The 24,357-nt window shown below is 58.2% G+C and overlaps 1 protein-coding gene across 1 annotated transcript in view; it reads left to right on the top strand.

The window, feature by feature from the left end:
• Positions 1-24,357, top strand: part of TMEM132E (transmembrane protein 132E) — a 54,330-nt gene that overhangs the window by 21,737 nt on the left and 8,236 nt on the right. Inside the window, exons 2-5 of the mRNA XM_045773589.2 lie at positions 19,819-20,749; positions 22,207-22,353; positions 22,624-22,816; positions 23,721-23,864. Coding sequence (XP_045629545.2) covers positions 19,819-20,749; positions 22,207-22,353; positions 22,624-22,816; positions 23,721-23,864 — 1,415 coding nt within the window. The remainder of the gene's footprint in view (positions 1-19,818; positions 20,750-22,206; positions 22,354-22,623; positions 22,817-23,720; positions 23,865-24,357) is intronic.

Genomic DNA, 24,357 nt, shown 5'->3' with positions numbered 1-24,357 from the left:
GTGAGAAGAGAGTCACCTCCCGGGAGACCTCCCCGGAAGTGCTGGTGCAGAACGCCAGAGCCAGCTGCACAAGGCCACGTGGGGACATGGCCTCCTGAGGAGGTCTTCCTGTGAGACCTGTCCCACAGGATGGAGGTCGACCAGCTGGCCCGTGCGGGGTCCAGAGGCAGTTTCTTGGTGCTAAGCTCTTCTGTGAAGTCCTCTTTGGGGCTGCGTCTTGCCTGACAGGAAGTAGGATGGGTGGGGGTCAGGGTGCAGGGTAGTGACAAATTCAGGAGACCCTCACCCCCCAGGCACTCTCTCCTGGGTCATCCCCTCCGAGGATAAGCTAGTGTTGCATCTCAGATGTGAGGACTTCAGATTCCCCTGTCTGTGGGTCTTGGGGGGCCCCCAGGGCAGGAGGCTGAGGGACCGACTCCCAGACCACCCAGAGCCTTGGGGCAGAGGCTGTCAGGGCTGGAAGGGGCCTGGCGAGGGGCCAGCTTATCCCCTAGCTATCGTTCCTGGCAGAGAGACTGAGGCCCAGAGAGGTCACAAGGGAAGAATCGGCTCAGCGGCCAGCACGCTGTGCAGCCGGACTCCATGGAAGCCAGCTGACGACTCCTAGGCTTAGCCAAGTGTTGCCTTCCTTGTCATCTAGAATAAACCTCCACACTGCGTAGGGACCGTGGGCAGGGAGAGTGTGTGCCGTGCCCGCTCCTGCACAAACAGCCATTTGACGGGGGACACACAGGGAGAGCTGGGTGGTGGTGCTGAGCGGACTTTGGCCTGGACACTGGAGGGAGCCCACAGGCGCCATTCCTTCCCTGGGTGTGATCTGTGGCCCTGTCCTCTTCTAGTCAGCTCTCTCCCCTGGGCGTCCTCACGCCCCCGCCACCAACCCAGCCTTCTCAGCCTCCTTGCGGCTCCTCTCCTTCCCCCCACTCTCAGCCATGTGCCCCTGGGGGGCAGTGCTCCCCCCTCAGCCGTCTCCGCCATGCTTGGAGCCCTGGGTACCAGACCCAGCCACCCAGCCACGTCTTCTCTGGATATCGAATGTCTTCTTCACTGCAGTGGCCCGCCAGGCCCGGTCACCCACCTGAGCCCTGCCTCCCTCGGTGGAGCTGCCCTCCCTCCACCCAGAGGCCAAAGTGGGCAAAGTGCCCACCATCTAGACCTCTCCGTCTCCCGCCTCCTCCCTCCCTCACCCGGCCTGGGTTCTGGTTGGCAGTGCTGCTCTAAAGTGACAGCAGAAGTCCTTGTCACCTGCTGGTGCTTACCCATGACCTGGCACTTTTCTAAGGGCTTTGCACGTATTAACTCACTGACTCCTCCCAACAATCCCAGTGGGTACCAGTATGTCTCCACTTTGCAGACAAGGAAGCAGGCCCAGAGAGGGTGATAATTTGCCCAAGGCCACACAGCAGCTAGGGCGTGGAGCCGGGACGAGGCTCAGACAGACAGCGCCTTGAGTCTGGGCTTCACAGTGGCTTCTCAGGAAGGGTCCTCTGCTTCCTTGCTGTCACTACCCTGCCCAGGCCCCGCGTCTCTCTCCCAGACCACCGCAACTGGATCCCGTATCCAGGGGGACTGTTTCCAACATGGAAATCTGACTGTGTCACCACCGCGCTCCCGCCTTTTCTAGCTTCCGTCTCCTGTTGCCCGTGTATAGGATGGAATCCTCCAAGCTCCTCACGGTGGCATCCGAGGTCCTGATCTGGCCTCGCCCGGTCTCCTGTGGCTTCACTCACCTCTCTACTCTCTCCCCCTGGACACATGCTCTCAGGGTGCTCCCCCACCCAGATGGCTCTTCGTGCCTGAATTCACCACGCCCCGAATGCCCCATGTTGCCATGCTGACCCACCCAGCCCTGGCTCTTCCTGGCAAAATCCTACTCACGCTCCCCAGCTGAGGGCCCCGCTGAGCCTCCCGGGCGGACCTCATGATTCCCTGCCCTGTACAGCCCCCGCAGACGAGTTAGCTACCTGTGGGTCTGTCCCCCTCCAAGTCCAAGGGTGACCTCTCTCTGCCCCATGTGGCGTGCGGGAAGCCTTTGAAGGACTGAATAAAGGAACAAATGCATTTTCAGGAAGATAAAGTCCTAAGTCTAATGAGAGTGATTTATTATTAATAGCAATTGCTAGCATTTATTACCGAGCACGTATCTGCCAGGCACCACGCGCAGAGCCTGCGTCGTATCCTATCCTCACGACATCCCTGTGAAGCATCCATTACTGTCGTCAGCTCTTTAACGGACAGGTGGGTAGCTGAGGCTCAGCAAGGTTGAGCGGCTCGCTCAAGGTCACACAGCTAGAGAGAAGCGAGGCTGGGATTCAAAGCCAGGTTTCTCTGAGTCCAAACTTGAGCCACAGACACCCACTGCTGGCAGCCCCGCTGCCCAGAACTGTCCAGAAAAATGGGGTGAGCCTGGAGGGGCTGTGCGTGGGTGGGCAGCGCTGAGAGGGACGTGCCTGTCCTCGGCTGCCTGACGAGCTGCCTGCATTTCCGTATGTAATCAGCCATGAAGTCCTAAGTGAGCAGACTCAGGTCCCTTGTCCCTGACTGTCACACGGGCAATTGGGGCCCTCCAACCATGAACCATATGATGAGTGAGGCTGAGCCCAGTGCCAGAACCACATGGCTCTTCACAGCTGGGCCCAGCGAAGGTATCTCTTTTTAGAATGAGGGTGTCAGGTGAGCTCGGCACCCCCGTCTCAGTGGGACATGGGACAGGAGGGGCTGCCCCTTCCCGACAAGCTCCTATGGAGGCCCTTCCCTTGTCATCCAGAGCCAGCCTGGAGGAGGGGCCAGCCTCCCCCAAACACACCCCTAGCCTCAGGGCAGCCTGACCCTGTCCTGCTGTCCCACCTGGGCCGCAGACAGACAGGGAACTGCCCTGTGCCTCCAGGAAGCTGTGGGCTTGTCAGCTGGCAGAAGAAGGGCTGAGATGAGCTTTCAAAGCCGCTGGTCAGCACCAGGATTCCATGCATCTAGGAACGATTATCAGTCAGCTCCTGCCACGGTAATGCCGCATAACAGACCACCCCCATCTGTGTCAAGGTGTGTCTCTTTCTCGTGCGTCTGCTGGGTCTCTGGGGTTTGGCTATTCTGCCCTGGGCTTGGCTGGCTGGACTCCAAGCTGCTGTTTGGGCCCTGGTTGCTCCCTGTTTCTCCGTCCTCTTTGGACCAGGTGCTACTAGAGGCGTATTCTTCTCATGGTGAAAAGGCCCAACTGTGCAAGCACATTTCAAACCTCTGTGTGTGTTTCGTGCGCTGGAATTTCGTTAGCTAAAGCAAGTGCCGTGGCCAAGCTCCGAGTCAGGAGGTGGGGAAGTATACTCCACCCACACAAGGCCATGGCGGGGTGCAGGGCGATGAAGAACCCAGACCAACAATTTCGTCTGCCACCCAGGGAGAAAGTGAGCCGGATTCAGAGCCAGAAAGGGCCCGGGGATCACAGGCATAGAAACTGGGGCCCAGGGACAGGACAGGACGTGCCCAGGGAGGCATGGGACCCAAGCTCATACTCTTCGTTTGTGCTTGTGTTCCCTGGAGAGAGGGAGGGACTGGACCACCTGGGGTTGGGGGAAGTGTGCCACCCCAATCTCATGACCTCCCCTAATGAGCAGAGACACGACTGCAAGAGTTTCTCCAGCTGCAATCCCAGGTGCCCTCCCCTCCCTGGCTGCACCTGCCCTGCCCGAAGGACAGCTCCCCACTCTGCACCTCCCATTCACCCCTTGCTCTCCTCCTTTCCCTTACCCCCTCCTTTCTTCCTCCAGCTTTACAGAGCAGATGCCGTTCCTAAGAACAGGGAGCCTCACAGAATCTCATGGTTGGAAGGTCCTCCGGGCCAAACCTCTGCCTGCACAGAAGCCCCTGTGCAGTATCACAGAGGGCAATCCCCAGCCTCAGGTGGCTGGGATCCTTCCAGGGATGGGGAGCTCACTAGCCCCACAAGGCCATCCCTCCCATTCCTGGGCAGCTTGGACCCCAAGAAGTTACCACCTCATTTTTAGTTCCAAGTCCGCCTTCCCCAAAATTCCATTCACTGATCTTAGTCCAATATTTAGGAAATTTTACATGTCCGCTGGGGCCTGGGGATCCAGAGATGAGATGAGAGTGTGTCCGCATGCCCAAGGGGCCACAGACCACAGCGGAGGCAGACAAGGGTACGAGGTGACAGGGGTTCGGGTGGGGGAATCATGATTGTCCTTGGGAGGTGTCCTAACCTTCCCGCTTCCTGGAGCAACATCTCTTCCCCAGGACCTCTAGAGAGGCTCTGGTGCTAGTCAGACCTGGGTTTGAATTCCGGCGTCATCCCCTATTAGCTCTGACCTTGGGCATGGCTAGACCATAGTGTCCTTCTGTATAACCCCGGGATAATGGATTCGTGCTTTGTGGGAGAATGGAAGGAAGAGAGCGTTAAGCTCTTGGCACACAGAAGGGCCCCATGAATGGCACTGTCGTCATCATTGTTAATCGCGCCCCAAGTTGCAGTCAGCAGTTAGCACATCTGCACTCAGCAAGTTCAAACTCTGACCGTCAGAGCAGTACTTCACAGTCGCCCCCAAGTTGGAGGGAGCAAAGCACTGTGGAGAATGGAGTCTGTTATCTGCCTTCTTGTCGCTTCCTCTCGGAAATGAGGACCGGAGTGGCTGCGCCCCGAGAACCAGCTGGGGGCATTAGGACCACAGAAGCGTTAGAGCGTATCTCTTCAGCAGGGATCCGGGAGCAGGTGGCCTCCATGTAGAAGAGATGTCATCTGCTCTTGTGGCCTCTTCTGGAATCTGAGGGCTGTAGGGAAGCTCAAAAATGTCTCGTTGAATATCCCACGTTGGTGCTTGGAGTCAGGAGGGTCAGGACACTAAAGAAGGACGCAGGAGCTATTGTGTCCCCATCCGGCCCCCACGCAGACATTGTCCAGCATTTCCGGCTCTCTTCTTCCACTGAGTGTGGACTCAGATTCACAATCGCCCTCAACTCGGGCTCCTCCACATAAGCAAGAGGGATTCCTCAACCAGTCTCGCCTTACAGCAACCCACACAGGCTTCCTAAAGGAGGCGAGGGGAGAGCACGTTCCTGGTATGGAGTTTGGGGGCTGTCTGGGGAGGGCCCTGTGCTCAGTCCTCCTGCCCTCCCAGGAGGTGCTTGTGAGACGGAGCGGGAGGGCTGGCTGGCATCGAGTGGCTCCAGGTACAGGGACCGGGTGGGAGAGGAGGAAGAAGGTGGCCGTTGTGAGCAGAGGGGGCTGTCGGGTGAGCTGGGGGCCGGGACAGGTGCCTGCCAGGGCTCTGGCCCCTTCGCCTGAGGATGCCTGGAGGCTGGGCTGAACTGACAGGTTGTTGCAATAACATAAGCTCAGGAAATTCTTTGCAATTATAGAGCTTGCTTCTCGTGCCGCGTATCAGCCCCCAGCGGCAGCTTCCTCCAGGTCCCCCCCCCCTGCCTTTGCCCTGCTGTCTTGAGTGTATGCTGGGGGCAGGGTGTATGTGAGGGGGCTGGGAGATAAGTCCAGCACCACTTCATGGCGTCACTGCCCTGCTCCAGAACCCTAGTGGCTCCCCACCACCCCGGGGCATGATGGGCGAAATTGTAAGGCTATTATGCATGTGAAAACCTCTCTGAAAATCCCTGACAACAGAAGCCGCTGAGGACCCCTGCGGCACCGCCCCCCCACCCTTGTGCCACCCTGGGCCTTGTAGGGCCAAGGACCCATCTGCAGAGAGCCCCAGGGCTCCAGGGAATACAGCTAGAAAACCCCTGGAATAAAATCCCCAGATTCCTCCATCTGGCCCTTTGCCCCCCCACCACCACCACTGTCCCCCTGCCATCCACCCCAGCTCCCTGTCTCATGCCACCCAGCCCAGAGCTGCCTTAATCCCTGGCCCCATTTGCCACTCTGCTCGCTCCCCCTGGAAGCCCCCCCACGCCGCCGGGTCCCATCACAGTCCTTAGTTGATGCATTTCTCCCATCCTTCAAGGCCCTGCCACTCGGTACCCTCCTCCTCCCCGCCCCCCCCCCCCCCGGGCATCTGGCTCCCCCTGAGCCTTGCAGCATTTCTACCTTTTAGCAGTTATTTATGTACCTGTCTGGTCTCCCTGTTAGCCGGCAAATTCCTTATGGGCAGAAACTATCTTCTTTATCTCTGCCTCCCTGGCAGTTCCTAGCAGGGTCTTGAGCAGAGAAGGGGCTGAGTAAATATTTGTGTTGAATATCTTTATTGAGTACTATTGCACTGGGCAGTCGGGCTGCAAGGTGAAAGGCCCAGTCCCTGCCCTCAGCAAGGTTTCCATCTAAGAGAAAGCAAAACCTGGAAAACAACAATCGCTGTACAGAGAAAAATGCAGAATGTTGGATGCAAGCAGCTCAGATGTGCCTAACCCAGCGATGGGGGAGGCCAAGGAGGGCATCACAGAGGAGGTGGCACTTGGGAGAAATCAAAGGACAAGGGACACCTACCAGGCAGAGTGTGTGGGGAACAGCACCGCAGGCAGGGGGAACAGCATTGCAAAGGCACAGAGGCAGAGAGCATGGCTGGAGTGGCCCAGACCCAAGTGTGTGAGGTGGGGAGTGGGAGTGACTTGAGAGCAGGTAGGGACACACAACGCAGGGCACTGTGGGAAAGAAACACTCCTGGGGATGTTGGTCCGGGGAGCAGAATAGACAGCAAACCACAAGGAGGAGGAATGGGCTCCAGTGAGCCCGCGTGGTACATGGGGGAGGCGGGAGCTGTGAGATCTTGGGCAGGGTTTTTGTCTTCTCTGAACCTCAGTCTTCTTACCTGTAAAGTGGGTGGTTCCAATCAGAGAGTCTTGAAGACCCTCGTCCAGCCCTGGATTAGAAATGCCCATGGGACATCAGCTGGAAGACTGCCCATCAGTCAGTCAGTGTGGTGCCAAGAGAAACCAGGGACAAGGGCACCTGGGCTTCGAGGGGCAGTCAGGGCGGGGCACGGAATATCAGGAGGGCCCCACGGGGGTGACGGGGGCACCTGTGAGCTGGGGTCCGCGAGCACTCAGTATGGATTCCTGTATCTACTCTTCACAACACCCGTATATAGGTGGGTTTTGTGGCCCCATTTCATGGATGAGGGAGTTGAGGCCCAACAATTAAGTGGCTTGATCTCTTCCCCAGCTGGCAGGCAGATTCCACCATCCAAGGCTCCCACCCTCCACCCCACCCCGCCCCCAGGAAACTGGCCCAGGCCCCACAGTCAGCCTACACACTTTGTCATTCGTCTTTCTAGGCCCTGTCACAACCCCATGGGGCAGAGAGGGAAGGGATGGTTAGCCTCCTTCTTAAGGTGACCAGCTGCGTCAGTTTGCCCAGGCCTGAGGGACCGTCCATATGAAACCCATGACAGTCCCAAGCCAACCAAGACAGATGGGTCACACTACTGTGGTGTGGTGAACTGAGGCCCAAGTCACTTCTTGCAGGTGGCAAATGCCCTGGTCCCCAAATGTGCCCCACCTCCAGTACATACCTGTATTCCAGCCCAGGGGCCAGCTCAAGAAGGGGCCTCCCTCCCCAACCTCCCAGTTCCCTAGGCCCCAAGCTGGGGGCCACAGAAGACTCCCTAGGGAAGGTTCTAGACAGCTTGTAACTGAGTCAGGGAAACCCAGCCACAGCCCAAAGCCTTAGGATCATCTTGGGCTCCGGATGCCCAGGCTGGCTTGAAATGTGCTCTGCCCCTCTGTGGGTGACTCTCTCCTCCCCAGCTGGAAACTCCCGAAATGGACCTTTGGCTCCCAGGGCCCAGCTGTGCAGTCCCAGCAGACCCCCCCACTCCCACCCCGCTGAGCCATCCCAGGGATCCCGAGTCTGACTTCTGAACCCTGCTCCGCCAGGAAATCTCTGGGACCGTGAACAAATACCTCGTCTCGCTAGACCTTGGTGAAAACAGGATTGGAGGAACAGCCACCCCTCGGGACTGTTGTCAGAACGTCCTAGATGGTTCACATACACGGGCACTGAGGACAAGCTGCAGGTCCTGTGTTCACAAGAGCGCCCACCCTCCGAGCGGCTCTGGATCACAGCTCAGTCGCTCAATTCACCAGGTCCTCAACTTCCAGGTCCCAGAGCTCCCAGGAAGTGAGGTCAGGGCCAGGGAAATCAGGAGGACTGACGGGGCCTAACCCCAGCTCTGGGGCCTGGGGCAAGCCTCTTAGCTTCTCTGAGCTGTGGTTCCTTCATTGGCAGAAATAGGGCTGTTATTTCCTGGTTTTATTGTGGGGACAGGAGTGACACACTTAGCCCAGTGCCTGCGCTCCATAAGCAGCCTCTGAATAGGAGCCGGCCCCCCAGGAGCTTGCCTTGCCCTTTGTGGCCCTTCTGGGCGCTGCAGCCCTGACGCCCAGACTGGGATGGAGTGCGCTGCAGGGGTGATGGAGTTCCCCCACTGTCCCGGAGCTTCCCCCTCCCAAGGCCCAGCTCCAAACCCACCCCCACCCACCGCAGGCAGACGCAGGCTGGAGCCACTCTCACACACACACACACACACACACACACACACACACACACACTCTTTCTTTTTCTGTTGTTTGCGGCTAATTGTTTATTAGGAGATGCAGGCGGCTGCGCCAGTGGGAAGGCTCAGCTTGCTCCGCTACAATTAGGATAATGCACATTAGTCATTTAGTGTAACTCGGAGAGCAGCCCCTCCCCCGCGGCTCCTGCGGCAGCTCCCACGCCCGGGGGGGGGGGGTGCACCGGCACCGTGTACCCCACCCCTGCCCTCTGCCCACCTCCCTGCCCCGCTTCTCCAGCCCCCCCCACCCGCCAGGCTTGAGGTGTTCCTCCCTCGCCCCCGCCCCTCCCTCTCCTGGTTTCTTTCTCTACCTCCCCTCTTCCCTCCTGACTCCAGCTTTCTCTCTTCTTTTCCCAGCCACCGTCACCCGCCCAGCTTCCTCATCCTTGCCTCATTTCCGCTCTCACCTCTCCCCAGCCCTCCTGGGAGCGCGAACCAGAGGCCAGGGCAGGTAGGCCAGCAGAGGAGGTCAAGCCTGGGTTTCCGGGCCCTGGGCAGGGGCAGTTCTAGTGTATGGTGTGACCTCGTGGGAGGCCTGCCTCCCTTGGGCCTGCTTCCCCGGAGGGTGCCCTGCTTGTAGCTGCCCTCCCCTCCACCCTGCTCGAGGCCCCAGGACCAGATTGGCAGAGCAGGGCCCTGTCTGCAAAAGTCCCCCCCCCACCCCCGCCGGCAATGAGCACAGCAGTGGGACTCCATTGCCCTATTCCCCCATGTACCTGTGGTCTTCCTGAAATCCCAGAAACAGTGGTGTTTGGAGAGATGTGGGCTTGGGGTTCTGGGGGTATATGTGGGGAGCCCTCCATCTCACGATGGCCCGAGGTGGGCAGGGGCAGCTGGGAACCAGGGGCTGTCCCAGCAGTTTCCTTTTTTTCTGAGCCCCACCGCCACTGGCAGTCTCCAGACCTGGCCACATAGGACACCCCCAACCCCTCTTCCTCCACCCTGGAGCCCCCCCTCCCAGTCGTTTCTACCACAAAGGGGACCTCACATCAAGCCCATTACAGCTGGGCAGACTGAGGTTTGCCCTCGCCCTGACAGTTGTGGCAGGGGGCAGAGGTGAGGATGGGGTCCCCTCCGGATTTTCAGAAATCAATAAAAGAGCTGTTCCCCAGGGGTGAGGGACGCTTGCCTGGAAATACAAGGCCTCCTTGTCCTCACCAGCCTGTCTGAGCCTCTGGTCCCCATCCTGAGTTCACAGATGCAGACAGACTAACAGACACACACTCACAGCTCCTAAGGGCAGGCTCCCAGAGCAGGCATTGGGAGGGGGCCAGAGCCACTGCGCGTTCTGGAAGGGACTGGGCTTTTGTCTCTGAAGCTGATAACCCCACCTCTCCTGGACTCACCCAGCCCAGGAACCCTGCCTCTGTTCTCGGGTTCCTCCAGCCCCAGGGTCACCACGCTGACTCCCCCAAGAGGTCGGTCACACCCCCTCCAGGGCTATCCCTTCTCACCTTCCCTCCCTTCATGGGCCCTGAGTCTCTGTACCCTTGGTTCGGGTGGAGTGTACAGCATCCCACAGAGAGAGAGCAGAGGCTGGAGGGGAAGGGAGTGAGTGGTCCTAGCCAGGCTCTCAGGACCAGGAAACCATCCCTGGAGTCGCTTCCCTCTGGCCCCGAGGCTCCGGGGCTAGCAGGAAGGTGCCCCTGGAGCCAGCAGGGAGCTAGGACACAAGAGCCCTGGCTCCAGGGGTCTCCGATCTGCCAAGCTGCGTGCTGAGTGGACTTCAGGTGCCCAGGAATAGGACCAGATGGCCAGGGCCAGCAAGCAGGGCCCTCCCAGCAGCAGCTTCTTGGGGGTCGTGGCTGCCTGAACCCCTGGGGCCCTGGGGCCCTGGCCCCCCTTTGGGCCCCTGGGAAGCCCCCGACTTAGCTGAGTTTGGTTCTTTCTCTCATCCACCAGCGGTTCCTCCTCCCCTCCATTCTTCCACCTGCGTCTCTCTGATTTCCTTCCTTACTCTTGAAGATGATGGGTCACAACTGGTGGAGGGAAGGATTTTAGGCTAGGGAGCAAAACAAGTGGTGTGGTCAGGATAGCTGTCCCAGGATAGGAGTGGGGGGGGGGGCCTGCAAGGGGAAGACGGGTACGGACCACATGCGCACACGTGTGTGTGTGTGTGTGTGTGTGTGCACGTGTGCGCGTATCAGCAGGCACGAGCTCTCAGGACCCCCAGTCATTCATTTGGTCATGGCACCATGCTGGGTGCCGGGGACAAAGGAAGCAGCCATGCAGCAGGCAGGCACCCCCAGTCAGAGCAGCAGAAGGCTCGGACACGGCGAGGAGGGTCCTGGAGTTCGGAGGATCCCTGGGCCTGACTCAGGAGGCTGTGTGGGTTCCCTTCCGTGATGAGGACAGTAACTCCCAAACAAAAGCTGACATTTAAAGAGGCTGCCTGTGTGCCTGGCATGGCAGGAGGGCTTCATAGGTCATCCTGCAGCCCAGCATTCCCTTTCTGGAGCAACGCGGTGGAAGAGGGGCTGCTATCACCCCCCCCCAACAGTTGAGGAAACTGCAGTAGAGGTATGCTCAGCGGCTCCCCCAAGCTCCCACAGCTGATGAATGGCAGAGCCCATCTGAGGGGAGTCTTTCTGACCCTCGGTTTTGGTAGGGACCCTGCCATCCCTGCAGCTAAGAGACAGGGAGCTCCCGGGGTAGACGGGGGAAGTGACCTGGTGGCCTATCACCTGTGCTCCTGGGAGTGAGCAGGCAGCGGGGAAGTGAGGCAGAGTGGGGGTGTTCCAGAGGGCCATGTTCCAGCCAGGTGTACCGGAAAGCTGCCTTTCCAGGGTTTACAGCCTCCAAGGAGGAGAGCAAGAGCCACCTGGGGGTTGTGGGCTTCTAGAAGGTTTGATTGCCTCTCACCTGCCCTCCACGGCCCACGAAGGGCGGGGTTAGTGCTTATACAAACACTGGCTACTCCCAGCCCAGCCAGGGCTCTGGGCACACAGGGGCCTCCGTGTGGGGGCGCAGGAGCCAGGTTGAGAGGGAGACAGCCCCACCCTGTCGAAGCTGCCTTGGGAAGGGGTACAGCAAAGTGGGGGAGGGAGGGAGAGTGGGGCTCAGGGGGAGGGCAGACAGCTCAGGCCCCACACCCCAGGGAGGCACCCACTCCTCTGCTGGGCTCCTCTAAGAGGTGGTTTAGGGCAGCCCCAGCCTTGGGTGGGGACGCACCTCTATGGACCAGCCTGTACGGCATCTTTGTCAACTCAGAGAAAGACAGAAGCATTTCTGCCCTGGGCCCTGGGCTTGATGAACAGAGCCTGGGGCTGGGTTTAATTCCCTGCCAGCTCCCTTCGCCCAGCGTCTTTGGGCAAGACCCAAACTGTTTCCGAGGATGTGGAGGCCCTGTCCTCGCAGATAGGGGAGGGCGGTGTTCGGGGCCCACTGGGCCTAGCTGTCACCTCCCCTTTATCCAGCTGACCCCTGCCTGGTCCGGAACCCACCAGACTCCCTGCACACATGGCATCTGCCCACGCCTAGGTCACCCATGCAGCAGGCAGGGCAGGGACCGTCCGCTTCTCCCCAGTGAGGCCCAGAGAAGGGAAGACACTGCCCAAGGTCACACAGCACGCCACTGGCAGATCTGCGTGAGCTGGATTCCAGGGTCCCCCAAAACTAGTACTCCTTCCAGCCTTGTGCTGCTTTTGGGCTCCCTGGGAGGCTCTGCTCCACACACCTATCATCTCTGTACTTGTCCTTTTCAACTTAACAGACACTGACAGAGGACGTGCTGTGAGCTAAACAATGCGTCAAGTGCTGGAGAAAAGCAGGTCAGCACTTCTCAGAATGAAATAACCAATAAGTGTTGAATGAATGAATGAATGAACACTGAGCACTGACTCTGTACCGGCGATTTGCTTATTTAGTCATGACAGCATTATGAAATAGGTTCTAGGATCCTCATTTTACAGGTGTGGAAATTGAGGCCCAGAGAGGTTAAGTAACTTACCTAAGGTCACACAGTGAGGAAGTGTCAAAGCTGGGATCTGAGCTGGAGTTTGTGTGGCTCCCCAGCCACACAGGTCTTTCTTTTCTTTCTTTTTTTCCCCAATTTCCTTTAAAAAATATCTTGGAATAGCTTCAAACCCTTTCCTTCATTTTTAATGACATTTATTGTTTCCTTTCTAATTTTACAAGCAATCCATGTTCATGGCAGACAACTGGAAAATACGTCAAAGCCTAAAGTAAAAAATAACAATCACCCATAATCCCCACCCCCAGATATAACCACCATTAGCATTTTGATGTCTTTCCTCCCAGTGTCTACATCTTTTTACGTAAAATGGGTATCCCACCGTATAGCCGGTTTTACACCTGTCTTTGTTTAGTTCAAACTGTTTTGTGAGCATTTTCCCATCTGAGTAATTTTTATTTTTTTGAGAACTTGATCTGTAAAGGCTGCCCTCATCCGTTCCTGAGCATTTGCTTTTACTTAACCATACCCTGCTTTGGGACATTTAGGAGTTTCTAATTTTTGCTAGTAAACACAACATCGCAGTGAGTGTCTTTTTACGTAAATCTTTGAGCTGATGTCTACGCACAGGATTCCCCAAGGGGAGTCCCTGGGGCAAGGAGTATGCACAGTGTCGAGGCCTTTAAAGCGTATTTTGAAAGTGCTTTCTAGAAAACCGTCTAGTGTACCCTCTGACAGTAGGGTGTGTGGATGCCCCGTTTCTTAAAACCCTTGCCGATACCGGTATCACTAATTTAAAACACAAAAACAAAACACCTTCCTCAAGACAGGTGTTTCCCACTCTGGCCCCCGCTCCATGGCCCCTGGTATATTGGTGGATGATTCCCCGTTTTGCTGCTGGACATGGGGCCTCAGAAACAGCATGCTTGCTCCGGTGAGATCAAACCCCTTAGCCAGGGAAGAGCAGGACTGGAACGTGGGCGCCCCTCCTCTCGACCAGAGCCCCCTTCCAGGCACCCTTGGAGGGGAGCTGCCTCCCTTGAAGCTTTCCTGGACCAGAGATATTTTCCCCAAAGTCCCACCCTTGCTGGGGGCCTAGAGGCTTGAGCTGGGGGGTGAGGGGTGGGGGGGATCACTACACAAAGCCCATCCCTGACCTCTTGATAGTGAACACAGGGACCCTAGGATCCTTGCCACCTGCAGCAACCATGTCTCTTGCTGCCTCTCGTTCATTCCTTCATCCGTTCATAGATTCGGCACTTGTGTGTGCCAGGTACTGTTCTAGACTCTGGGTCCTTCCTCATCCACGGCCAGCTGCACCAAATTACGCCATACAAGTAACAACCTTCAGTGTCTCCCAACCCTTCCTGCTTAGCACTGTGTTTTCCAAACCCTGTGATAAGAAGGCCTGGGACGCTGGATAAACATACAGATGGTCAGGTCTCTCCCCTGGCGATTCGGATTGTGTTAAGCCCGGGTCCAGCCCTAGAGTCGGTTTGCTCCTGCTGACTCTTACATTCAGGCAAGTTCAGGAGCAAGTGCCGAAGGATCCCCCGACACTGACATCTGGGGTGGCCCTTGCACACACACATACACACACACACACGCACACACACAGGTGAGTAACCAAGCCCACTCCCAGCCCAGCCCAGCGCCCTTGGGCCCTGTGGGCATACCCTGCTGTGTCCCTCAGCCTCAAACTCACCAAAGCTAATGACAATCTTTTTTTTTTTTTCCTGATTTGCCAGGGATTAGTTTTAATTTTGGGGCAATTAGAGGTAGAAGCAGGAGGCATCTGATCTTGATTAGAAGCAGGGAGATGGCCAGAGGCACCCCCATCCCCAGCCTGCCTGGCTTAGCCTCCATGTAGATGAATTTATATTTTCTATCGGTTTTGGGGGGAGGGACGGGGGCTGGCCTGTATGCCTGGAGAGAAAGTGGAAAGGTTTTGGGGGGGTGGCCAGAGCCCCCCACTGTGCTCCCAGACACCAACAGCCAGCCTGAGATGAGAAAGGAGGGCCTCTGTCCAGCCACCGGCCCTGCTCAGGTGCCCCAGGCCTTACAAGAGGGTAGAATTGAGATTCGAGAACCCAGTGTCCGCCCGCATCCCAATCCAGCTGGAAAGGCAACAACCTAAACAAGTAGGTGCCTTCTGGTGTTGGGGGCCCGAGAGACCTCTGCACAGGTGAAGGGGCGCGTGGGCCAGCGTCCTGCCTGCGGGGGGCAATCAACAGCAGGGACGGCTGAAACAGTTCCATGGTAATTCGCATGTCACACTCATACCAGGGCCAAGCTCCAGGTCAGTCAGAGCCAGAGCTGGACAAAGCAGAGCAGTGGTGAAGCACCGTCCAGGTGGCTGTGGTGAGAGGCAGTGCCAGGACCAGGCATGCAAGAGGGAGGGGACCCCACATCCCATCTCCTGCCTTCTTCTCTTGGGTGCTGGTGGGTCCAGTCCAACGCCCTTGTACCCAGGGCCAGTGAAGACTCTATTCACACCATCATCTCTTTCTGGAACTAGAAAGGAAGAATGAAGGCCGCCGCCTCTCAGTCGAGCATAACCCTGAAGTGGCCGTGGGTCTGTGCTCCCCAAGGGGCTGGGCAGATTAAGTGCCCAGGAAGGTTGTGCGGAGGGGAGGAGATTCCAGGAGGATGGGAGTGCAGGCTGCGGCACCCACAGCCAACCCACTCTTAGTTACCGCGCTGCAAAGAGCTGGGTGTGCCTTCCGGGGTTGAGGGAAGGAGCTGGCTGGGTTCAGCTGGGAAGGGTCACATGCAAGGTGTTGCGTCAGGAAAGGGCTGGGAGGGCCTTGGCCACCATCATTATCCCTGTGCACAAAACCCACGCAATCCCAGCCCATCTTCTTCCCCTGGTACGGCGTCTCCATTCCTTACTGGGGAAACGGAGGCTGTGAGGGGCACACATAGCCAATCCCCTGTGTGAGTCTGCTTGGGCGGCCCTGCCACAGGCTGGAGGGCTAAATCGACAGACACTTGCTTCTCAGTGCTGGAGGCTGGAAGTCCGGGCGAGACGGTCAGCGGGGCAGTTTCTCCTGCGGCCTCTCTCCTCACCCCGCAGATGGCCGCCTTCTCCCTGCGTCGTCCCCTGGCCTTCCCTCTGGGCGTCCGTGTCTTGATCCCCTCTGCTTGTAAGGCCACGAGACGTATTGGATTGGGGCCCACCCTATTGACCTCATTGTACTCTAATCTCCTCTTTGCAGGCCCTGTCTCCAAACACAGCCACGTTCTGAGGTCCTGGGGGGCCAGGACTTCCATGTATGAGTTGGGGTGGGAGTCACAATTCAACTCATAACACCCGTCATGCACCTGAGAGGATGTGGAAAAGCCCTTTCTAGGAGGACGAGGGGATCCCAGGGCTGGGCCCAAATGCCTCAGGAGGCCCAAGGCTGTGCACAGAGAGGGGAGCCCGGCTGCCGCTCTGGGGGAGTCGAGACCGCTGACAGGAAGGCAGTGCAAGGCCTGGTCTGCAGCGTGAGCTGGGCCCAGAACAAGAGAGCAGGAAGTGGGGGCCTGCAGAGCAAGAGCTCTGGGGGGCAAGTGGAGCAGGGCGAGGGGCCAAGCGTGGCGGGGGTTCAGAGCCAAGCCTGAAGACCATGTGGGCTGCCTGGTGTGGGGCCTGAGGGGCAGGTGCGTGCCAGGGGAGCAGCTCCCCCTCTGTTGGGGGTCCAGGCTGTCACGTCCACCTGTCACACCCCTACAGCACCCCTCCCCCACGCCTGGACCCGCCCAACCTCAGATCTGTGTAGATGCGCCCCTCCCCCATCTGCGGTCCTTCAGGAAACCTTCCAGCAGCTCTTCCTTCCCCAGGCCGGGCCCTGCTTCGTGCTGAGCGGCAGGCCAGCGTGCACACCAGCACACACACAAGTGTGCGCGCAGCTGCCCACGGAGCGTCCCTGAAAACCTGACCTGTCTGCCGACAGCTCCGCAGGTCTCGCCTTCCTCCCCTTCCGCCCCCGCCGCCCCAGAACATTTCCAGAGCCTCTCCCACGTCCCGGGGGAAACTGAGGCCCAGGGAGATCAAGCAACTTCCCTTAGACTCCCGAGTAAGTGAGCACAGGAGAGCAGAGGTTAGCGCCGGAATCTCAACACTGGCCTCCACCGAGCCAGCGGGTAGAATGACTCACGGTGGTGACTGGAGGGGGTGTCGTGTGTCACGACGAGATAGATACAAAAATTGTAGCGCCCTAATACTGTCTCTTCTGGCTCCCCTCTCTGAAAGCAAGCTGTTTTCTTAACACAAGTCGCTCCCCCTTTCAGACGCTCAGACTCCCTGTCTGCAAGGCTGCTGCCCAGCACCGGGCCCCCTCCCGCTCAGTGACTGCCCAGGTGCTTCCCGGATGCTGCAGGAAGACGCCCTCTACCCTCCATTGCACCCCAGTCAGTGGTGGGCACTCATTTCGAGAACTCCACTCATTCAATACGAATCTACTGAGGGCCCAGGGATGCGTGCAAACGTGGCCCCCAGTCCCTTCCTCCGTGCCCCCATCTGCTGCCCATCTGGGGGCGCCTGCCCCCACAGCGCCTCCCAGGTTCAGAGGGCCCACTGCGGGCTTGGGACAGTGAGAGGGCCAAAGGGGACTAAGTGCCACTTAGCAGCCTCTGGGCTCCCCTGGGGACGGTAAGCAGGGCCGGGCCAGTGGCTATGATTTCTGCAGCCCCGCCCTGTGCACCCCGGTCCCGATGGTGAGCACTTACAGCTGCGGCAGGTGCCCTTCTCCAACCCCAGCGGGACAAGCAGGGTGGCCCCTACCCATCTCGGCCCTGGCCATCCCGCCACACAGAGCAGTGTCCCCCTCCTCCACGTTGGCCTCTTAGCTACTCTCAGTATCCCAGTGAAGGGGCCGAAGTCACCATCTCAACTTTTGATGTGGGAACCAAAGCCCAACATGGGGAGTAACTTGCCAACAAGTGTCACAGGGAGAACCTTGAACGTGAGTCTTGAAATCTTTGTTTGCCTGCTTCCTGCTGCTTCCAAAGCAGTTGGCTGGCTCCTTGAGCCCTGGCTCAGATGGTTGCCCTGGACCCCAACATGTGTGACTTGGGCCAACCTCCCCCCGATGGCAAGGGTACCTCAGAGACTCCTGGGGTAACTGTGGGGCAGGGATTCCAGCCAGGAAGGCTCTCCCCATCTCTTCAGACATCTTCCTGTCCTCATCTGGGCTTGGCTGCCTGCCTCCACCCCCCCCCCCCCCACTGGCAGCCAGCGAAACTTGCAGGGTACAGAGCATCCAGGGCGGACGGTGGTCCAGGAACAGAGTTCTCCTGGGAATGGAAGAAGCAGTCTGGTGGTGAAAGCATGGGCTGCACCCCCACAGGCAGTCTCCCCAGCTGGTCCTAAGGGCTGCTCAGAGAGAGCCCTAAGAAGGTGCATGAGACCAGGTGCTTCTCCTCTTAGAACACCTGACCCCGAGGGCCTATGCCCTGCCCCAAGCCAAATATACACCTCTTTTTTTTAATGAGGAAATTAAACCACAGATTTTTTTAAAAGACACCAGAGCCATCAGAGTCTCCAGAGCTGGGAATTTTTAGTCCATTGCCTTTATGAGGAATTGGCTGTGAAGGTCTGTAGAACTGTCAAGGTTTCGTTGATGGTGAGAAAATGATGAATGTGCATAAACTGCAAGTAACCACTGTAGCGTTGATTAGGAGTCTCCTCCTTGGGACACGGGTCTCCACAAATCACTCAGTGTAAATCAACCATGATTTGTTGAAGGTTTGCTCAATGCAAAGCCTCATAGATAAGCAACTTCCATACAAGGCAGGATGAGAGGTTCCCTCAGAGAAGAAAAATCCCAGGACTTGAGGTCATATCTTGGAGGGCTTCACGGAGGAGGTGGCATTGGCGCTGAACCTCAGAGGAAGAGTCCTATCTGGACATGTGCGGTTAGGAAAGGAGAGAATTTGAATCCGAGGGCACAGCATGAACAAAGGAGGGGAGATAAGGTGGCATCGGTGAGTGCTAAAGCCAGAAGTTGTCTAGTCATGCTGGCAGCAGGGACTTGCAGGGAGAAGTCCTGGGGAAAGGGAAGCCTGAAACCCCATTGTAGAGGACCCTGAGGGCCACACTCAGGGTCAAGCTGAGTTTGGATTTTGTTCTGTAAGCAGAAGGGAGGCAGTCTTGCATAATACTTATAGACATTGGCATTGCGTTGCACAATTTATAGAGTGCTTTCTTATATGATTCTCGAAAACAGAACGACAGCACCACATCCTTCAAGATCAGCATTATTATTATTACCCTGATTTTTAAAGGTGAGGAAAGTGATTCAGGCGTCCATGGCAAGATCTAGAACTGCTTCTCAAACCTCGAACCCCCACATCTTGGTCCTTCCTATTCCTTGACAGTGTCCAACAGGAGTTGAGCTGGTGGCGAGGGGCCAACAAAGTCCCATTTGTGTCCAAGACAAACACATCACTCTGCTGCTATGGAGGGGAGGGGATGCCAGGGAGGCGGTTAGGGGGAGAGGGGAGACCCAGTCATGCCATGTTACGTTGTCACAGCAACAGGATCCAGGCCAGAACTGGGGCAGGATTCGGGGGATGGAGGATGGGGGCAGCTTGGGACACACCACAGAGTCAACAGGTGGGGTTGCTAGAATTTGACAGGGTCCTGCACAGGTGTCAGAGGGGACCAGAGATGGCAGACCCGAGGCCCACATTGGGTTTGGGAGACGTGGGATCAAATTCCCTGCGTGTATAGTGTGGCGGGGGGAAGTAAGGGGAAATAAGGGATCTCTGGGGGCCCTGCACCATCTGAAGCAGCTGGAGCAGAAACGGGCTTGGCTTTCAGAGTCAGGTAGCCCCGGGTTCGAATCTCAGTTCTTGCCCTTGTCGCTCAGGTGACTTGGGTAAGTTACTTAAGCACTCTTCATCTTGACCCGTAAGATAAAAGACTAGGCTCTCAACAAAGAGAAATTACTGATAGAAAGCGGATTGAACCCATGGCGAGGGTAGAATACCTAGCTGGGAGGGTCCATCTGAGGACGGAACATGCTGATGCCTGCAGAGTGCTGAGCGGGTTGTCACAGCGAGGGTCCCGGCTTTCCCAGCGCCACACTCTGCTCTCAGCCCTTTCTGCACACTACTCGGTAAATCTTCACAACCGCACTTCGAGGCAGAAACCCATTTTACCCTCATTTTACAGATGAGGATGCGGAGGAATAAAACCTCTCTAAAGCCTCACAGTGCTTTGCGCTGGTATTAGGTCTACCCCCAGGCTGGGGCAAAAGAGGCAATGATGAGAGGGCAGTTGACCCCCAGCACAGGCTGGGGGGGCTTGGAGCAGATGTTCTCTGCAAGGTGGGAGGCTGGGGTGCCCTGCGGTCCCAGCACAGCCTCTGCTGACCCCTCCGGGCTCTTGCCTCTGTCTGTCTCCAGCGTCCGGCCGCTCCCACCCGGCCAGCCCCAGCCCCCCGGGGCCGCAAGCCAGCCCAGTGCTGCCGGTCAGCTACCGCCTGTCGCGGACGCGCCTGGCCTTCTTCCTGCGGGACGCACGGCCCCTGCCGCCGGCGGTCGCCAATGGCTCCCTGCAGCGCTCCGAGCCCTTCGTGGTGTTCCAGACCAAGGAGCTGCCCGTCCTCAACGTCTCCCTGGGGCCCTTCAGCACGAGCCAGGTGGTGGCCCGGGAGCTGCTGCAGCCGTCCAGCACCCTGGACATCCCCGAGCGCCTGACGGTCAACTGGAAGGTGCGGGCCTTCATCGTCCGCGCTCGCGTGCCTGCCTCGCAGCCCGTGGCCCAGGTGCTGTTCTACGTGGCCGGCCGTGACTGGGACGACTTCGGCGTCACCGAGCGGCTGCCCTGCGTCCGCCTGCATGCCTTCCGGGACGCCAGGGAGGTCAAGAGCTCCTGCCGCCTCAGCGGGGGCCTGGCCACCTGCCTGGTGCGGGCCGAGCTGCCCCTGGCCTGGTTCGGGCCCCCCGCCCCCGCCGCGCCGCCCGCCGCCCGCCGCAAGTCTCCGGACGGGCTGGACCCCGAGGCCGCGGGGGAGAGCCAGCAGGCCGAGCTCTACTACACCCTCCACGCCCCCGACGCCTCGGGGGGCTGTGGGGGCCCCCGCCGCGGGGCCGGGCCCGGGCCGGGCGCCCGCGCCGAGAGCCCCACCCAGCACCCCCTGCTTCGCATCGGCAGCATCAGCCTGTTCCGCCCGCCCCCCAGGAGGACCCTGCAGGAGCATCGGCTGGACAGCAACCTGATGATCCGCCTGCCGGATCGGCCCCTCAAGCCTGGGGAGGTGCTCAGCATCCTCCTCTACCTGGCCCCCAACTCCTCCTCTCCCTCCAGCCCCAGCGTGGAGCATTTCACACTCAGGTAGGTGGCTTGTGGTCGAGGGGTCTGCCTTCCCTTCCGAGGTCAAGTGCATAGCTCGCCCCCCTGTAGGGCTGTGCCCATGCCTGCCTGCCAGCATCCTAGTCCTGCTCTTCCGTTATCACTCGAGCAACCTCAGGAAGACGCCCGGTCTGCTTGAGCCTCACTGTTCTCATCGGCTTGAGGACAACAAAATTCCTGCCCGACCTCTGTAGCTCACAGAAATGGTTAAGGAGACACGTCAGCTTTCACAAGCATAGGTATCAAGAATGATAGAATGGGGTTGGAAGGGCCCTTAGACGTTGGCTGGTGCAACTCTCCCATTTTACAGATGAGGAGACCGAGGCCAAAGAGAAGAAATGGAGATCAGAGAGCAGCCCGTTGGCTGGGAGCCAAAAGAGGAGCAGGAGACTGTCCATGTGTCAGGACATTTGCCCAATCCTGGAGTTGGGAGAAAAGATTTCAGGAGTCCCAGCCTTTTCTACACCCTGAACAGGATACAGTTCACAAAGTCAAAAATACCTTAAGTCGTATGAAAGGCCCCACCAAAATATTCCCCCCACCCCAGGCACTATGCATAGGACCCAAAACATTGCCATTAACCTTCAACTTCTTTGAGTTAAGTATTGCTCTCTCTCCTGAGTCTACCACCTGAAAGTTCAGATATTCCTGGTATTCCTGGAAGAGATAGACCTGATTCAATGATTGATACCTGAATGTGAATATGATTTCTATTAGTCATCACAGATTTGGGGCTGCATTAATAGGAGTAGAACATGGAGGATTAAGGAGGTGGTCACCATTCTGCTTTAGTCAGTATTAATCAGAGCCCAGCTGAAGTGTTGTATTTAGTATAGACCACAACACCTGTGTGTTCAGTGTCCAGAGAAGGGTGACTAGTCCTAGTTGCAAGGGTTGAACCCTAGTTGCAAGGGTTGGCTTGAAACTATAGCAAAAAGTAACAGTTGGAGGAACTAGAAATTTTAGGCCTGGAGAAAAGAAGACTCAGGGAACACCTGCCCCCCTCCCGCTGTCTGAAGAACTGTTACAATTGGGATGAAAGAGAGTTGTTCTCTCTTGCCCCAGCAGAACCCATGACTGTTACACTTCAGCTAAATATAGGAAAGGGGTTTCTAGTCCTTAGGGGCTTTCTGAGAATGGAATGGGATGTGTGCAGTAGTGAGTCCCCTATCACTGAGGTATGCAAGTAGAGGCTGATAAAACTTGGCAGAGAGATATGGTAGAGCGATCGTAGCCTCCACTGAGGGTCGGAGGTCTCAGCTACATGACACCAGCTTCCCCAGCTTCAACTCTGGCGTTGAGTCTAGGGCTTGGGGTCATTTACTCACTTGCTCCCCCTACTCCCAGCCCCAGCCTGGGCAGAGAGGGGGGTGGCCGGGTGGGCAGCCCCTGGGCCGTAGGCTCACCATCTCCCTCTTCTTCTTCCCACTTTGTCCCAGGGTGAAGGCCAAGAAGGGTGTGACCCTTCTGGGCACCAAGTCACGGAGTGGCCAGTGGCATGTGACCTCAGAGCTGCTGACTGGGGCAAAGCACTCAACAGCCACCGTGGATGTGGCCTGGGCCCAGGGCACCCCCCTGCCCCCCTGGTAAGCCGAGGTGGCACCCCTGCCCCCCTCTTTGCAGGACAGCGCCCAGAAGGGGCAGGGGAATTCTTGATGGAGGAAACCAGGCTGGCAGAAGGGCCGGGACCCAGATGCTGGGGACTCTAGGGTCCAGGCTGGGGCACCTCGGGGAGCTCTGAAGGCCCCAGCAGGCAGGCTGCCGAGGAGGGCTGGGGGCCCCACCAGGGATTTCAGAGCCCCTGAGCTGCTCCCAGCCCTTTGTCTGGAGCTCTGCTTCCTGCCCCGACCCTGCAGGGAAGGCCAGGGGCCCCTGGAGATCCTACAGCTGGACTTTGAGATGGAGAACTTCACCAGCCAGTCGGTCAAGCGGAGGATCATGTGGCACATCGACTACCGTGGCCACAGCGCCCTGCCTGACCTGGAGCGGGCGGTCACTGAGCTGACGGTCATCCAGCGGGATGTACAAGCCATCCTGCCCCTAGCCATGGTGAGCGGGGCGGTGACAGGGTCAGTGCATACGTGCGTCTGTCGTGGTGCGTGTGTGGGACTAGCATGTGCCCAGCTGCACGTGCGTATGGATCAATGCGTGTGGACGTGTGGGCCCGCGCCCGAGTGTGTGACTGCCTCCTGCACCCAGGTGTGCCTTTGAGCATAGGTGTGTGTGTGTGTGTGTGTGTGTGTGTGTGTGCATGCACGCACGCACGCACTTCCTGGGGGCAGGCGGTGCTCTGCGCCTGGTGCAGGAACAGGACAGCAGATGCTCAGGGGGACAGAGGTGGGAGAAGTCACCCATGGAGAGGCCACTCAGGGGAGGCTTCCTGGAGGAGGTGGCCATGCAGTTGAGCCTTGAAGGACATGTGGAAGGAAGGGCTCATACAATCAGAGAAGTTGAGGAGGGTGCTCTGGGGGGATCACGTGGACAAAGGTGTGGTGATGGGAATGTGAATGTTGTTCTAAGGCGCGGTGGACGTGGGAAGGGTGCCATGGGGTGGTAAGGTTAGAGTGACCATCTGTGAACAGCCCAGGGCCCCTGGAATAGCCAGAGGGACATTGCGCCAGCCCAGGGGCATCTGGAATGGCCGGGCAGATGTGCTGGCTATGACTCCGTGTGTGCTGAGGGCATGTAAGGTGTCGAGGGAAGCTGGTTGTTTCCTGGCAGTGGAGCGAGGTAGACCCAGAAGGCTACTGCGGGAGGCCAAGTGAGCAGAGCGTGCGAGAAGATGAGTGAGACTGGCAGCTGCACCTGTCTGCACATGTGTGCAGGTGTCCTCAGGGGAAGGTCGTGCATCTGAGGAGTAGGGCAGCCAGGCGCCTGGGCCTTGGCTGGCGTGTCCTGGGAGAGCAGAGGACCACAAGCGCCCCCGCTCAGCAGGGCCCCACCCTCCCTGCAGGACACAGAGATCATCAACACGGCTATCCTGACTGGCAGGACGGTGGCCATCCCTGTCAAGGTCATCGCCATCGAGGTGACTGGCCTCGTCCTAGATGTCTCCGCCCTGGTGGAATGCGAATCTGACAATGAGGACATCATCAAGGTGGGCTTCCTGGAGATGGGGCCCCTGGGAAGAAGGCCTCAGACCTCCAGGGGGAGCAGAACCCCAAGTCAGAGGGGAATTGGCATCCCAGGCAGCTCCCTATGGTAGGCAAAAGAAGAAACTGGGGGGGGGGGCAAGAATAGCTTCAGGCATCCGTGGCTAGCCTGAGTGGGATGAGGAAAAGCCCTGGGTACTGCTGGTCTTGGAGGGCTTCCTGTAGGAATATGAAAGAGACCGTTTGGCAGGCAGAGGAGAGAAGTCAGTGTTGACAGCCTGAGCTCAGTCCGATGCAGCAAATGACTGAGGCCCTGTCCAGACAGATATGGGGCAAGAGCAGCTGGGCGGGGGCGGGGGTGGGGAAGGCTCAAGGACCCGCCCTGAACCCAGGTGCTGGTGCCCGAATGGAGGAGATTCAGCTCAGAGAAGAAGCCCCAGAAGCATGTGAGTTAGGCCAGGAGTGAAGGCTGTGTAAGGAAGGACCCGCTCGGGGCAC

Source organism: Ursus americanus, chromosome 23 (genome assembly GCF_024610735.1).
Source record: "Ursus americanus isolate L20-20 chromosome 23, mUrsAme1.1.p, whole genome shotgun sequence".
In the NCBI taxonomy this organism is placed as follows: Eukaryota; Metazoa; Chordata; class Mammalia; order Carnivora; family Ursidae; genus Ursus; species Ursus americanus.
Note: the sequence above shows the minus strand (reverse complement) of the source record. Positions and strands in the feature narration are given on the sequence as shown.